Source organism: Podospora bellae-mahoneyi, chromosome 4 (genome assembly GCF_035222275.1).
Source record: "Podospora bellae-mahoneyi strain CBS 112042 chromosome 4, whole genome shotgun sequence".
Classification (NCBI taxonomy): Eukaryota; Fungi; Ascomycota; class Sordariomycetes; order Sordariales; family Podosporaceae; genus Podospora; species Podospora bellae-mahoneyi.
The window spans coordinates 2,431,913-2,447,573 of record NC_085883.1 but is presented as its reverse complement, the minus strand read 5'-3'; the positions used below and the strand labels follow the sequence as shown (position 1 = coordinate 2,447,573).

Here is a 15,661-nt window from a genome sequence, read left to right as displayed (position 1 = left end):
TGGAAAATGGCACGCGTCCTGCCGGCATTGAACAATGACGTTGGGCGTGCCGTATCAACCTCCTTTTGATCAGGCACGGGTCAAGGGATAGTGCGAGACGGGGTGAAGCCATCTACATCTTTTACCACATCGACCATGGCCAACTCAGGCAGCGCGTCACCAGAGTTGGAGTTCTACCCACAGTTCTGCTTCCACCTGTCGCCAACAGCAGGTCGTTGGTGTCACTTGCAGGCAACAGACATTGCAGCCTTGACATTCAACCCGGGTTTCGAAGGTGTGTACCAATTGTCGCAAACAATTGCAGCCAGCAGCCTCCTCGTACCGTCGCTTACCCACTTCCCCTCCAGGCCAAGATGTCTACTTCTACCTCAACCATCCCATAAAATGGGCGCGCATTGCCGGCGTCGTGGTCGCCATACAAGAATTTTCCCACAGGATAATCTACACCATTGACGACAGCAGCGGTGCGACCATTGAATGTGTTGTCGCAACCCCGCCCCAGTACCCAGCCGTTACCAACTACAAAAACCCTAAAGACCCCGATACCTCAGCCGATGGGAAGCCTCTTCCTAAAACCGATGGGCCAATTGATATCGGCCACGTAATCGACATCAAAGGTGGTATATCCGTCTTCCGCGATGTGAGGCAAATTCGCGCCGAGAAGATCACCCATCTACGTACGACAGAGCAGGAGGCGGTATTTTGGCAGAAGATTGCCTTGCTAAGGAAGGAGGTCTTGTGCCGACCATGGGTGGTTGATCCGAAGGAGGTCAGGAAGCTCAGGAGGGAAGAAGAAGGAAGAGTCAAGAAATCGAAGCTGACGGGGCTCGAGCGGGAAAGCAAGAGGAGGAAGCTCGAGGAAGACACAGTGGTGGAGGGAGAGGGTAGGCCATCACGGGTCTCTCGCAAGACCGGTTTGGAAAATGGCACGAAGAGCGGTGGTGTGCTGGTGGCGGAGGTGGCGACGGATGGCCGCCACTCTCACCACCACCGGACAGGACTCGAGCGGCGAGCAACGACGAGGGCGGAAGTGCTGCATCACGAGTCCGGCAGCCCTGACCGTCGTCGGCGGAAGACGGGATTGGAACCGCGGCGTCCGTCGGTTGGTGATGGAGGACGGCCGACAGCCCGGCTTAGGCAACCGCTGGAGCGACCAGATCTTGATGAGACGATGTCTGGAAGTCACAGTCAGCTTAGAACTGGACTGGAACGACGAAGCACTCGGTCAAAAGCACAGGATCCGATACCTAGCAGTCTTCGATCCCGCCAGACTGGCCCGGAGAAGACAAGCATCTTGGAGGTTGCTGACCATGATACAGCTCTGAGCACAAGCCGGCTGACTGGTCTCGAAAGACGCAGCTTATTGAGGAAAGCAGAGCTCGGGCCAGCAGTCCGTGAAATCAAACACCGAAAGACTGGGCTGGAGAAATCAAGCATATTGGAGGCCACAGACGACACGACGCTGAGCACAACATGGCCAACTGGTCTTGAAAAGAAGAGCTCCCGAACGATCGAACAGGCGCCTGCATCTGCTTGTCGGTCCCATAAGACCGGCCTGGAAAGGACGAGCAGGCCGAAGAGGCAAGAAATGACAGAAGACGCCACTGTGATATCAACCGGCAGCCGCCTTTATAAAACTGGCCTCGAGAGAGCAGCAAGTCAACGCACAGGAGACCTTGGTCACAAGACTGGTCCTGAAAGACAACGTAGCAGAGACCTGGAGAAACAGCCAAATACCCATTATCGCGCCGCTGGACTAGAACCACGGAAACAGGGCCAGCACAGCTCTGATCCCAGTCAGGCCCGAATCACAGGTTTGGAAAGGCAGGGTTCTAGGAGAGCTCTCGTGGAGAAAAGCTCCCAAAATTCCCAAAATTCCCAGTCTGACCAGCAGCTGCAAGAAGACAAGTGTGAGCCTGGGACTACCACACTGCGCTCGAGCAGCATTAAAAGGCCCGAGAGCCCGGTTTTGGTGAGGGGAAAGATAAGGTTAACTGGGTTGGAGAGGGTGACAAAGCCTATCACAAGGAGCTCTCCTGTGACAAGCAAATACAACTCTATGGGTCGGTAAAAGAGTGAGAGCTCACAATGTACAAGACACTGCAACAATAGCATTGCATCGTTCCAGACAGCTCGGCTGCACTGTTGGTATCCCTTACCCCATGACTCGGGAGATATTACTGCTAGAGGAAGCTTACCGCCACCAGCCTGACCCCTCGTTGATCCTATGAATGTCACCAGCAACACGCACATGTTTTTTGCACCCTTCTTCTTCCATCTCATCACCATCAACACTCGAGATGGACGTGACCATCCAGCATTCCGGCCCCAACCTTTTTTTTCCTTGGGAGGTGATTACTTGAAATGTTCTCTCTCTCTCTCTCTCGGAATCCTGGGCATTGGAGGCTTGGCGTCTGGGCTAGGCCTTAGTCATTATGTTTTCCGAAGGAGTGATCTGGTGAAGAATCTGATTTTTCTTATTCATTTCGCCGTCTGAAGTCGTGATACCAACCTCCCACATGGCAGCTGTTGCAGCTTGAATCCCTGACGTATCCGCATCCCCACCGGCTCGGGAATCGCCTGACAGGGACGTCCTTCCTCGCGAATCTACAAATAGTAGCTCCACTCCAGGCCCGGTGAGAGAGAAGGCACCAAGAGCACGCAAAGAAGAAGTTCCACTCCCGCTCGGGGGATGACTGAAATGCTACCTTTCATCTGCAAATCATCATTGACTGCCGCAACTCTATTTTGTTGACCGTGTTTACAATAATCTAGCTCTGGACAACCGTCATCCTTCAGCATCACTACACGCCGCCACCTCCCACAGCGCCACCTAAAACCCTCGAAATACCTGGATCACTCGAATTTCATCATCTACAACCGCCCACGACGCCCTCATCCTTCTGAATCGAGTCATTGTCGCCCTTCTAGAGCTGTCTCGCTGGCCAGCTGAAACCCAGGACCTTGCCTCCAGCCATTCCGTTGACTCTCGGTTCCACCGCGAAGCATTCCAGCCTCACAGTTCAACGATTACACGCAAACATAGAGACTCCATATATATATATATATATAACGAATAGGTATGAGGTCCAATGTCTCATTTTTTTCTGGGTCCTCCTCCACAAAGACACCACACTCACTATCCCGCACCATCATCACATCATCTCGCTTGTATCATATCTGTCTCTCTCTGTACATACCAGTGACGGAGAGACCGCTTGTTACTATTTCTTGTTTTGGGTCTTCCAGCCCAAGTGACGCACATGGAAGACATCTCCAGACGGGAAAGCATCCTTCTTATTATTATTACTGCTACTTTTTGTTTTCTCCATCATTTATAGCCAGGTTGGGACTCTGCTGTCAACCACCACTGGCTTTTTCGAGGGCTATTTCCTCTTCTTTCCCTCTCTCTTTTTTCCAACATATCCGACATCTCCATTCTTTCACAACCGATGGTGGAGCGGATGGATACCACCAAGATGAGGTTTTTCTTGTTCGCGTGGCTGACCTTACTTCAGGTCGTCCTAGCTGTCCCACCACCAGACGGCCGGAAGTACCCACGACCTTGGTTCCCGATCTGGAGGACGGTTACCGTCACTGCTCAGGGTCAACCGGCAGCTGCTACTGGTGCTTGCGTGGCGGTGACAGGAGATTCGAGCTCTTCTACCGCCAGCAAGAGGAGCCACTCTATCCCCTTTGGATCGCCTGGGTGGACAACGGAACGTCCTTCGGTCATCATCAGCACACGTTCTGATTCGGGATCGGAGGCGGAGCAGACTATCCAGGCCGTTTCCGAGGAGAGTCCTGACGGGGACACGACTCTCTTTTCGGACGAGACGAGTCCCGCTTCTGGTCAACAACCTGCTAGCAGCACCGGCTCGGGCGAGGTCGCCCCTGAAGTGACACCAACCCCTGAGGTTGTCACACAGCCAGCTTCTCCTACCAGCAGCACGCAACCAACATCGACAACTGACCTCAGTGACACCAACACTGTCAGTGTCATCACCAGTGTCAACCCCTCGGGAACGCTTCAGATCCTGCCCACGGACGTTCCTATCGAGTCGACCAACACGGGCACCATTCCTACCGACGCTCCGTCGAGCGGGTATCCTACCTCTCAACCGCTTATTACTTCCCCTATCCCGTCTCCGACAGAGCTCATCTCTGCCACGGCGTCGGTTCCGACCGATCAGCCGTCCGCACCCTCAGAAACGGTCAGCATGATTGTCCCCAACATTTTCGCGGCGCCGATTTCTACGGACCCGCCCCCGTCTCAGATCCCCCAGAGGAAGGACCACCCCGCCCCTAGGATCGGCATCAAGTCGGCTGGTCCCATTGGGACGAACAAGTTTTACAATAATTTCTTCTTGGGGAATCAGACCTCGCCTAGTTACCTGTTTCCCTACAGTGTCACCTGGGCGAGGGGAGGTGGTGCCTCGGGGACGTGGGGCATGGCCATTTCGCATGTCGATGCTAGCCAGAGGGTGTATGGGCAGAACGACCCTAGTTCGGGAGCGGCGAGGTATTACATTAATCCTATTGGGATCCACTCGGTGTGCTTGAGCGCGAAGGAGCTCGGGCCGGGGACGGTGTTGACTAGTGACAACCTGACGGACTTTTCGAGCCTGGTGAGCTTGAGGGCGCGAGAGGGGGGCCAGGCGGTGATCCAGTTCCCGCTGGTTCAGGGGGCGGGGTTCGTGACGGGGGTGTACAACGGGGGCCAGCCGGTGGTTCAGACGGGGATCTTCTTCAAGACCGTGACGAGGGCGTCCAAGGAGGCGAAGGAGGGGGTGGTCAAGTATAGACTGCATTTGGAGGACGGGACGACGTGGTTAATGTATGCTTATCACACGAAAGGGGAGGGGTTGAACTTGCAGGTTGTGAACAATGGAAGGGCGGAGTCGACGGGGCCGTTTTATGGCATCGTTCAGGTTGCCAAGGCGAGCGATGGGGAGTCGGAAAAGGTTTACGACCAGGCTTGTGGGACGTATGCGGTGGGGGTTGACCTGAGCGGGGGGGTGAATGGGAAGACGGGGACGTATCGATTTGGGTTTAGGAAGCAGGGGATGTATCAGAGTCCTGTCGCGCAGTTTGCGCTGCCGCATCATCTGAGTTCTTTCGATGATGGGACAAGGGGGAAGGTGACGGGGGTGAAGCTGCAGACGCCGACGAAGGGGGTGGCGTATCTGGTGCTGGCGGACAGCTGGACCATGGTGGAGACGGAGCTGCCAACGGGGGTTGGGTTTTTGCCTTGGAGCCCCGAGGCGGGGGAGGTGAAGGGGTTGAGCGAGGGGGTTAGGAGTTTTGTGAAGGGGGTTGCGTTGCAGGAGGTGAGCCAGGATATGCTGCAGCAAAGCGATCAGAATTCGATGTATTTCAGTGGGAAGGTGAGGTTTTTTTTTTTTCCCTTCTTTTTTCCGATACTGGCTGGTGAAGAGGAAGGGGTGCTAACGAGTGAAATAGGCGTTGGCCAAGTTTGCTAGCATCATCTTGGTTATTCGGGACATGCTTGGTGACGAGGCGCTGGCGTTGACGGCGCTGAACCAGCTCAAGCAGGCGTTCGCGCGGTTCGCCGAGAACAGGCAGCAGTTCCCGCTTGTGTACGAGGGCGGTTGGGGAGGCATCGTCTCTTCGGCGAGCTACGTCACGGGCAACTCTGGCGCCGACTTTGGCAACTCCTACTACAACGACCACCACTTCCACTACGGGTACTTCATCCTCACCGCCGCGATCATTGGACATCTCGATCCTTCCTGGATCCCGGCCAACAAGGCCTACGTCAACACGCTGGTCCGGGACGTGGCCAACCCGAGCGCGGCGGACCAGTACTTCCCCGTGTGGAGGAACTTTGACTGGTACCACGGCCACAGCTGGGCCCATGGGCTGTTCGACACGCTCGACGGCAAGGACCAGGAGTCGAGCTCGGAGGACACGATGGCGTCGTACGCGCTCAAGATGTGGGGGACGGTGAGCGGTGACCAGAACCTGGCGGCGAGGGGGAATCTGATGCTGGCTGTGCAGGCGAGGTCGCTGAACTCGTATTACCTGTACACCGAGAGCAACACGGTGCAGCCGAAGAATTTTATTGGGAACAAGGTTGCGGGGATTTTGTTTGAGAACAAGGTGGATCACACGACGTATTTTGGGACGAATATTGAGTATGTGCAGGGGATTCACATGCTGCCTCTGTTGCCGCACACGCCCATGGTGAGGAGGAAGGAGTTTGTGAGGGAAGAGTGGGATGCGTACTTTTCGGGAGGGAGGGCGGAGCAGGTCACTGGGGGGTGGAAGGGGATTTTGATGGGGAATTATGGGACGATTGATCCGAGGGGGGGGTATGACTTTTTTAGCGGGGGAGGAAGGGGAGGGGAATTTAAGGGGGAGTGGTTGGACGGGGGGGCGAGTTTGACTTGGTATCTGGCCTATTGTGCGGCGCTTGGGGGGTTGTGAGTGATGGGATGGAAGTGAATGTGAGATGTGAGGGATGAGGGATGAGAGATGAAGAGATGAGGCGAAGGGAGTTTAGTTTTGTTGCTACTTTTTTTCGCTTGGTGGTTTGAAGGATACACAAACATCATTGTTGGATTGGGATGGGAGTTTGGGTTTTGCTTTTGTGTCTTGGACAAAGTATATATTACTTATTCTCATGTATTTTATTTTGTTGGGGGGGGGGTATGGACAGAAGTATATACAATATGAATATGTCGAATATTATTATCGAGTTGGATTGGTGGCTGTGATGTGGGTATCATAGATACATGTTCATCATGGTAGACAAGCCATAATGCTTGTCTTTTGTCTATGTGGTGGGTGGTTCTAGTGAGCAGGAACAACCACGGCGCTCTTTTCTCCTGCTCCTCCCTCTGAATCATCCGCTGCCTTGGCTCTATGCCGTTGAATCTTTTTCCAACTCAGACCACACGCCGCCACAAAGGCACCACAGGCGCAACCAACGGCGATGTAATACGTGTTTCTCAACCCCTGGAGGTAGGCGTTCAAGACGATATTCACATCATCTGGTCTCCCCAGCCCAGCGGGGGGAGGGGCGGAGACCACCTGGCTGACCTGAGAGGCGCCAATATTGAGAAACAGTTCCGCTGGCAGGCCAGGCGCGTCTTTAGCCAAGGTGTCAATGAGGCCGTTCTGGAAGACTGCCTGCGCAACGGCGATGAAGATGGCGCCGCCGATGGACTGGAAGAACTGGATGCAGGCCGTGGCGACGGGGATCCACTCGAGGGGCATGACGTTTTGGACTACCAGAACCCCGGTCTGGAAGCCGACGCCGATCCCGAGGCCGGCGAGGACCTGGTAGCCGAACCAGGCGCTGAAGGGGGTGGTGAGGGAGAAGGTGGTGATCATGCCCGCGCCGGTGGCGAAGAGGACCATGCAGGGGAGGATGAAGGGGTTGTAGTAGCCGACGACGGTGACGAGGCCGCCGGTTGCGACGGAAGTGATGACGACTGAGATGAGGAGGGGGAGGAGTTTGATGCCGGCTGTTACGGCGGTGTCGCCTTGGACGGCTTGGAAGTAGAGGGCTTGATTGACATGGAGAGTTAGCCCCCTGAGCCCCTGAATAGATGTAGGTAATGTCACAACAACAACAACACAAGATAAAAAAATAATGTAAAAAAATAAAAAAAAAAAAATATAAAAAAATAAAAAAGAATATCAGTAAAACCCCCCCCAAAAAACAAGACAAAGAAAACAAAAAAAAAATGGAAACTTACCAAGATAATAAACCAAAGGAAAAAACCCCGCCCCAAAGAAAAACGCAAACAACATCGCGCAGACAACATCCCTATTCTTGAACAACCTCGGCGGCAACGTCCCCCTATCCCCCTTCCAAACCTGAATCACAGCAAAAGCCCCAATCATCAGCGCAAACCCGACAAACAGCCCAATAATCACCGAGCTGTTCCAGGCGTGCTCGGTCCCGCCCCACTGCAGGGCGAGCAACAAGCAGATAACAGCCGGGATGAGCATCGCCGTCCCCGCCAGATCAAGCCTCAAGATCCTTTCCAGAAACGTGAGCCCCTCAGGGTTATCAACCCGGTTGATCTTGAGGAAGAAGAATATCGCCGCCATGGCGAACGCTCCGATGGGGAGGTTGATGTAGAAACACCACCTCCACCCCGGGTTGGGCGCATCACTGAACGCCCCCCCCAGCAACGGACCGGCGACGGAGCTGATCCCCCACATCCCTCCTATCAACCCGAACGCGGCCGGCCGTTTCCTCAGTGGCAAGGTGTAGCTCAAAATCACAATCGATCCCGAAAACAGACCCGCGGTGCCCATACCGGCAACGGCCCTCCCAGCGATAAAGGCGGTGGAGGTGGGGGCGACGGCGCAGATGAGCGAGCCGATTTCAAAGATGAAGACGGCGACGAGGTAGGTGTACTTGACGGAGAACATGCGGTAGAGGGAGCCGTAGCAGGGCTGGAGGGCGGTGGTGGTGAGGAGGTAGCCGGCGCCGTACCAGCCAATATCCCTCACGGAAGAGAACTCGGTCGTGATGGCGCCGAGGGCGGGGGCGATGATTGTTTGGTCGAGGGCTACCAGGAAGACGGAGAGGCAGAGGGAGGAGATGATCAGGTAGAGTTTTAGGCCGGTGGGGTAGACCATGTTGGAGTCGTCTCGGGGTGGTGTTGGGGGCTTTTCGGCATCTGAGGGGAGGGCGGCGGCGGTGTCTTGGATAGGGGTTGGGGAGGGGGCTCGGTCAGGGGATTTTGAGGTGGAGGGTGGCTGGGTGGAGGATGTGGTGATGGCATCTTTTTCTTTGTCTTTGTCGGCCATTTTGAGATTTGATGGAAGATATCGAGGGGGTATGGTGATGTTGAAGTCAAAGGTGAAGACGAGCCTTCCAAGGCTGTCAGTTGGGTTGAGATGAGAGTTCAGCTGTTGCTGTGTCGGCACGCTTGCATACGCAATGCTGGAGTATCGTCAATCTGATTCCTTGTCGTAAAGCAAACCGAGTAACTCTAAATCGAAGTCTCAAGTCCAATCGTCTCAAGTCGTGCCAAGGATCGTGATGCTCACACCACCATCAACCAATGGTGTTTTGCTGGTCTCGCGTCTATAAACGCTCTAATCAGAGTTGACAAAAAAAAACACTCGCAATTCGAAAACGTCACAATCTTTTCGTCAAAGACGGGAGTATATTCTATGACTTGTTCCTAAGCAGATAATAAAAAAAAACCCAAAAAAAACCCGGGCGTGTCGAGATCTTTATTCTTTATCCCTTCCCCCTGTCAACCGTGACCTGACGTGCACGTCAGATGTCCAGGCGGGCGGCAAACGCCAAGGCCAATTGCGGTAGGCACTTCGCCGGCTTAGCGCAGTAGCAGCAGCAGCAGTGTTGTATTCGGGTGTCCTCCCTGTCGGGTTCTAGATCTGTGCCGAGAGATCCAGATGAGATTTCCGGGAAAGGGAAATCATAGTCGTCAAGGTCGAGGAGATACTGGAGTGCTGATGTCCCTTGATCTGAAGCCCAAAGCTCTGAGCTTTTCGTCCCTCCCCGAGTCCATGACGAACAGAGTCGAGAGAGAAAGAAATCGGCACAAAACGACCTCCGAGTGCCGAATGCTGCAGCCACTCAGCAGTCACTCAACTCATTCAGCCGTCCCAAGTCGGAGTGATGCATCGTGCAGTACTAATTCGGATGCGGCTCGAGCGAGGGCGGGTGGACCAGGGTGGCCACGAGCCCCCGTCAGCCAATGACATGATTTCTCGATCGTGGTGACAGCTGCGTGGAGACGTGAATCAGTGTTCCTGTGTCTCCCTTCCAGAAGTTCCCAGCGTCGTGGTGAGCCAAAAATAAAATAAAAAGCTCCATTCAAAATATTTCCCTCCTGGTATCGTACCTAGTTAGCCATGATATAAAACCCATCATTCCCATCAATCCAGATGTTCTGTATGTACACCAACCAAACAACCTGACCAAAATATCAAACAAACAACAGACAAGTCTACTTCCTGTTCCTCGTCTTCTTTTGTGTCGTGCCAACATCCTCTTCCACTTCGTCCTCTCCCTTCTTCAAGTCTTCTGTCAGGCCCCACTCCTCCTTGTCGTACCAGTCTTCCCCGTCCGACATGTGGTTGTTTGGTCCGCAGTGCGCCTCTGCCTTGGCCCACATCAACACCTGTTTCCGCAGCCTGTCTGCACGAAGGAGCTGTTCATAAAGCTTCTTTGCACCCCGACACACTTCTTCCTGTTTTTGCACATATGCTTGTAGCCATCGCCGCAGCTCTTCTGCCTCGTGCTCGGCCAGTCCCATGTTGCGATCCTGGCGAACTTCTCGAGGAGCGATAAACATGGGATGTATAAAAGGGGCGTCTGGGCCGAACGGGTCGCTTGTGGGCGCCACGGCTGGTGTACCATTGCTGCGCGGCGGTTCTAGTCGAATATCTGGTCGGTTCAGAATATCTCGTCTTTTTGGCGCCTCGGCCATGACCACGTCTTCGTCGTCTTCTTCATCCTTGGTGGTGTCGCCCGAATGCGCCTCCTCCGCTGGTCTTTCATCTGGTCTGCTGTCGCCATTCACTAGTGGAGGCTCTTTCGGGCACTCTGCTGGCTTCGGCGCCTCTGTATTTGTTTCGCCGTTTGTAACAACTGGGGCATCTGGTAATGTTTCTCCATCGACTGTGTCTTCCGAAGCTGGAGCACTTGGCCCCGAAAGAACGCCCTCGATCCTTTCACGTACAGCCGACTCGGCAAATGTGCCTTCATGAGCCGACATTACCCCATTCGTAAGGGCCGCAACAGGGGGCGCTGCTGGGCGAAGACGCTGCCGGTCGGGGCGATTGAAAAACCTTGTAGGATCTGTAAAGAGGAAAGCGTCGCTGGGACCGCTCATAAGTCCACATGGAACCCAAGTATTATCCCCAACCAGCTTGGTCAACAGAGGCTTGACTTTCCAAAGCGCCTTATTTTCGCTCTGCATGATGATGCGCGCCTGGTCAACCAATTCGGTAAGGGCTTTCGAAGTGAAGGGTTTCGACATGGCCGGATGTGTAGGCAGGTCGGTAACCGAGGTTAATGGGGCAAAGATCTGTTCGAGGTGAACATCAGAGTACGGGTTGTCATCCATGGCGCTCGCGATGGCCTCCTGAACCTCCTGTTCATCGTCGTCGCTCGTGATATCGTAGCCGTCCTCGTCAATCAGCGGCGGGTTGTGGTTAATGATGGCTCTTTGGTAGCCTGCGTGCTCGGCGATCTGTATCCAGTCAGCCTTGGGTTGCCAGGGCTTCGTCCCGTGGTGCGCACTTCTTTATATGCAGCGGGGCCCGCGGAGCCGGTAAGCCTCCCTCGCGCGACGAATCTCGACCTCTTTTTGAGTTTGTTTCCGCGGTTAGTGGGTTGGTCAATTGAGGAGTCGGAGTCGGAGTCTGTCGACACGATGCTGTTAGCACATTGTGACAGCAGCAGAAGGAGTGTCACTCGGAGGGAGGGGGCGTACCGTAGGATTTCCTCTTAAGCTTTTTCTGGATGCCTATTATGGTCTCCATGACCAAAGCTTGCTGCTGGTTTGACATTTTGGCGGTTTCTGGCCTGGGGCGCCCTCCTTTGCGGATTTCCGGTTCCTGTTGGCCGAAGCTCCCTGGGACCTGGGCGCAAGCAGTGTATGGGGAGAAGATGTTGGTATTAAATGAGATATTGTCGCGCGGTTTCAATTTCTTTTGTTTTATTCAAGAAAAGGGCTTTGGGTGTGGTGACGAGCGTGGCTGGCGAAGCTCAAATGCTGTCGCGAAAATGATGGCGACTGGCGACGACGTGAACGGGGATACCCAGAACCCCAGCTTTGGCGCTTGTTCCTGGAACTGATGGCGGGCAGCCACGGCAGAAAGTGGGGAAAGACCTGTGCCGAGCTCACCGCCTTTGGATGGGAATCTAGGGTTAGGGTACTCAGCTTTTGTGGTCATTTATCCACCAACCCTGAGCCTTCACCAATACTGACAACCCTGACGAGTATTAACCGCACCATCCAAGGGAGATCGAGAGACATCACAGGAACCGCGGGCGGTTTTGTTCGCTTCTTGCACATATATATCACCATCAATTTTATTTCCCGTTCATATTTTCTTTCCAGGAGATCCGTGTCGTTGACCAACCAGAAACTCCAAACCCGCAACGTCACAGCCTCTCACCTCTTTGCCGTGCCTTCAATATCCAAGCCGGGTAATTGACCACCACCACCACCACCGCCACGTCTACAATTTTCGTAAAGGCCACTTGTTTTGTTTGACCATTCGGTCATCTCTACCATCACATATAGTCATCTTTCATCATCCTAGTTGATGACACTCAGCCCTCATCCTCAGTCTCACCAATGTCAACCCCCCCAAAATGTCCTCCATCTACACCCTCAACCTAACCGCCCTCCTCGCCCTCAACGCCGCCCTCTTCTACACCCGCCAAAAAGCCCACCCCACCCCATCAACATCAAAACCCTCCCCCAAACCCAACCCCAAACCCCAAAATGCCTCGCCCCTCCAATCCCTCCTCACCTCCCCTCTAACCCCCTTCCTAACAGTCTACACCCTCACCATGACTTCCGACTGGCTCCAAGGACCCTACCTCTACCCCCTCTACACCTCAACCCACCTCCTCTCACCCTCCTCCCTCCCCCCCCTCTTCACAACCGGCTTCCTCTCGGGCGCCATCTCGGGCTCCTTCATCGGCTCCCTAGCCGACACCTACGGCCGCAAGAAAGCCTGCCTCGCCTTCTGCCTCATCTACGCCCTTTCCTGTCTCTTAACAATCATCTCCCCTTCTTTACCAGTCCTCTTTCTCGGGAGGGTACTAGGAGGGCTAGGAACAAGTCTCTTGTTCACCGTCTTTGAAAGTTTCTTGGTTTCGGATTTTAAAAACAGGGGGTTGGAGGGGAGGTTAGGCGAGACGTTTGGGGTGATGAGCACGTTGAATAGTATGGTGGCGATAGCGAGCGGGATCGGGGGAGAGTGGCTTGTGGCGGGGACGGGGACGAATAAAGCGCCGTTTTGGCTGGCGGCGGGGGTGTTGATGGTTGCGGGAGGGGTGATGAAGATGACTTGGGTAAGCTGCCTGTTTTTGTGGTTGTGGCATGGAATTGTGCTGACCTGATAGCAGAAGGAGAACTATGCCCTGAACGAGGGGCCAGATAAAAAGAGAGATGAAGAAGCCAAGGAAGAGAAGTCGTTGTTCAAGACGCTGTCTGACCCGAAGATACTGGCTCTGGGGCTGTCGACTACCGTGTTTGAAGGGTCGATGTATCTGTTTGTCTTCTTCTGGGCTCCCGCGTTGCAGTCGTCCTCCTCCTCCTCCTCTTCATCAGGGACGTCACTGCCTTATGGTGTCATTTTCGCGGCGTTTATGGCTTCGACGCTGGCGTCTTCATTGATCTTTGGCAAGATCACAGAGAGACTGCCGTTTGGCTCGCTGTTGTCCTCCCTTTTAGGGGTGTCATCGCTTTGCTTTTTCTTAGCGGCGTCGTACACGTCCTCTTCGCAGTTCACCTTCTGGGTGTTTTGTCTGTTTGAGGCTTGCGTGGGGATGTATTTCCCTACTATGGGGTTTTTAAAGGGGAAGTTGATCGATGATGGGGTAAGGAGCCAGGTGTACGGGTTTCTGAGGATACCGCTCAACGTTTTTGTGGTGGTGGCTTTGCTGGTTACGGGGAGGATGGAGAGCGACAAGGCGTTTGTGGGGGTGTTTCGGGTGTGCTCTGGCTTGCTTTTGCTGGCGGCGGGAGGGTTCTGGGGGTTGGTGGTGAGGAAAAGCGGAGGTGATGTGCAGGTAGAGTGACTGATAAGGGGGGTTGAACAAGCCGTTGACATGAAGACTTTTTCAACTCAAGTCTCCAGGGACGAGTATGTCTCACTCCTCGATATCTGCCTCCAGCTTGATGACCTCTGACGATCTCAACGACTGAGCTTCCTCCGGGGTGATAGTCAAAAACTTGACAAAATCTCCCCGTCCCGCCCATCCCCAGAGGTATCAAGAACACTGCAAAGGGAATCAAGCGTCCAGCCCCCGTTGAGCAGTTTCGTCCACGTCTCCAAGGCAGCCAAAAGTTGCTTCGGGGCTGTCAGAACGGCTTCGTACCATCGAGAAAAATCTTGAAAAAGCGCAAGCAGTCACTCGGCGCTTTGGAAAGCATTTGGCAAATTACGGTATGCCGGTACAGAGCCGAAAGACTGTCCGAGGTAAGCAAGGCGGTTACATCTCCCAGGCCTGCTGCCTTCCTAAGTGCTGAAAAGTGCTGCTGCGGCCATTTCAAAACCTGGCAAACGCGCATTTCTATCTCGTCGATGGTAAGGTATTTGCCCTCACGCTCCAGAGGGCTTATGCTCGCCGCTCTTTGGCTGGTGGACAGCCGTGGAGAGTCGCTCAGGTGCGGCCGGAGGGAGGAGTTTGGTGGGCAGAAATGACCTTTCACTGAAGAAGTCCATGGGGTCCCCAGAGAGGTGGCAGCGCAGCGCGGGCAATATCATACTGAGTGCCTAGCTTGGCAATAGCAGACAGGCTCTTGATCACAAAAGGGGTGGTTGCGGAGAGTTCAAGGGTTCGTAGTGGCGCTGAAGACTTCCCGGTGGCGGTTTGTTGAAGCTCAAGATTTCTCAAGCAATATGCTGCAGCATCCAATTCCTTGATCGAACGCCCCAGCTTGGATTTGAGACGAATGGAAGCCTGTAATCTCCAGCACCAAATCATCGGTCAGTGGGTTTGGTCCGCTAGCCAGCAGACGCAACTCTTCGATAGAGCCAGTAAGCTTCGCAGAACCATCTTTGCTGACAACGGCAAGGTCCTGGGAGAAAATCTGTGTCTTGACGAGGTCTCCATCGTGAAAAGTCTCGACAAGCTTGGGAGATAAACGTCCGAAGCTGCGGAAGATCTGCAGAGCTTCGTGGTGGGACTTATTGAAAGGGAACACTAAGAAGGGTACAGCTGCTGAGATATCACCTTGTCATACACAAACTAGTCGGTGTTGCCCGTGTCACGATAGGTTGGAACTGCCTATGCATCACCATGGCACACGATGTCTGTAGGGATTGAGAGCTGCCAGCTAGCGACCTGGAATTTGGTCGGAGAGTCCTTGTTGGCTTGGTAGCGGATATGTGATTCCAGAACCTCGTTGACGAGACTGATGTGAGGTATCTTTGTCCGAGAATCGGCACATGTAAGTTCGAGAGATATCACATCTCGTCTTCTGTTTGCATAGTATGTCGAATTTAGTGGGCTCCTGCTTCAGGTTGCCCATCATGTCTGCAAAGTAGGCTGACAGGCTATTTTGGTGGTGGCAAATCTCACACGCACCGCCCTCCATGAGGAAGAGATCTGTGAGATTCTGCCGAGCATGGAGGCCCCCTTCCATTGTCATTCTGGGTTCGAATATGTCGTTCCCAACACCCAACCCAAAGGCTGGACGGCGCGGAAACTGGGGGCGAGCCTCCATTGTGTCCATCCACAAGTGCTGGTTCTGGCTGCTTATTTGCTGTGCTGAATCATGTATTTTCCCGATCCAGCAATCATCGTCTCTGGAGGAACTGTTTCCTTGCCATTTTGACGGCTCAAGCAGAGCAGCTTTGGACACTTTGGAAAGAAAGGTACCGGAGTTGATGAAAAAGCTGTACGGCGCAGGTAAAGTCGAGTCTGAGGTTCACCGAAGCCGGTGCTGTCTGTTTG

The 15,661-nt window shown here is 54.1% G+C and overlaps 4 protein-coding genes across 4 annotated transcripts; 2 read left to right on the top strand and 2 right to left on the bottom strand.

Annotated features, from left to right (window-relative positions):
• Positions 1-11: 11 nt before the first annotated feature.
• Positions 12-6,450, top strand: ACF2 (endo-1,3-beta glucanase; the record flags this gene model as incomplete). The annotated part of the gene is made up of 4 exons (XM_062872671.1): positions 12-274; positions 348-1,606; positions 3,519-5,387; positions 5,464-6,450. Exons 1-4 carry the CDS (start codon positions 136-138, stop codon positions 6,448-6,450), a joined length of 4,254 nt encoding a protein of 1,417 aa, XP_062732433.1. The 5' UTR covers positions 12-135.
• Positions 6,451-6,616: 166 nt separating this feature from the next.
• Positions 6,617-8,793, bottom strand: QC761_0068030 (uncharacterized protein; the record flags this gene model as incomplete). The annotated part of the gene is made up of 2 exons (XM_062872670.1): positions 6,617-7,535; positions 7,728-8,793. The coding sequence occupies 2 exons, from the start codon at positions 8,791-8,793 to the stop codon at positions 6,817-6,819; spliced, it is 1,785 nt and encodes a 594-aa protein (XP_062732432.1). The 3' UTR covers positions 6,617-6,816.
• A 1,172-nt stretch (positions 8,794-9,965) lies between these two features.
• QC761_408030 (uncharacterized protein) lies at positions 9,966-11,812 on the bottom strand (the record flags this gene model as incomplete). Its single annotated transcript, XM_062879082.1, has 3 exons — positions 11,457-11,812; positions 11,264-11,385; positions 9,966-11,213 (listed from the first exon to the last, which is right to left on the bottom strand). Exons 1-3 carry the CDS (start codon positions 11,530-11,532, stop codon positions 9,966-9,968), a joined length of 1,446 nt encoding a protein of 481 aa, XP_062732431.1. The 5' UTR covers positions 11,533-11,812.
• A 531-nt stretch (positions 11,813-12,343) lies between these two features.
• Positions 12,344-13,780, top strand: QC761_408040 (uncharacterized protein; the record flags this gene model as incomplete). Its single annotated transcript, XM_062879083.1, has 2 exons — positions 12,344-13,051; positions 13,106-13,780. 2 exons carry the CDS (start codon positions 12,344-12,346, stop codon positions 13,778-13,780), a joined length of 1,383 nt encoding a protein of 460 aa, XP_062732430.1.
• Positions 13,781-15,661: the final 1,881 nt, after the last annotated feature.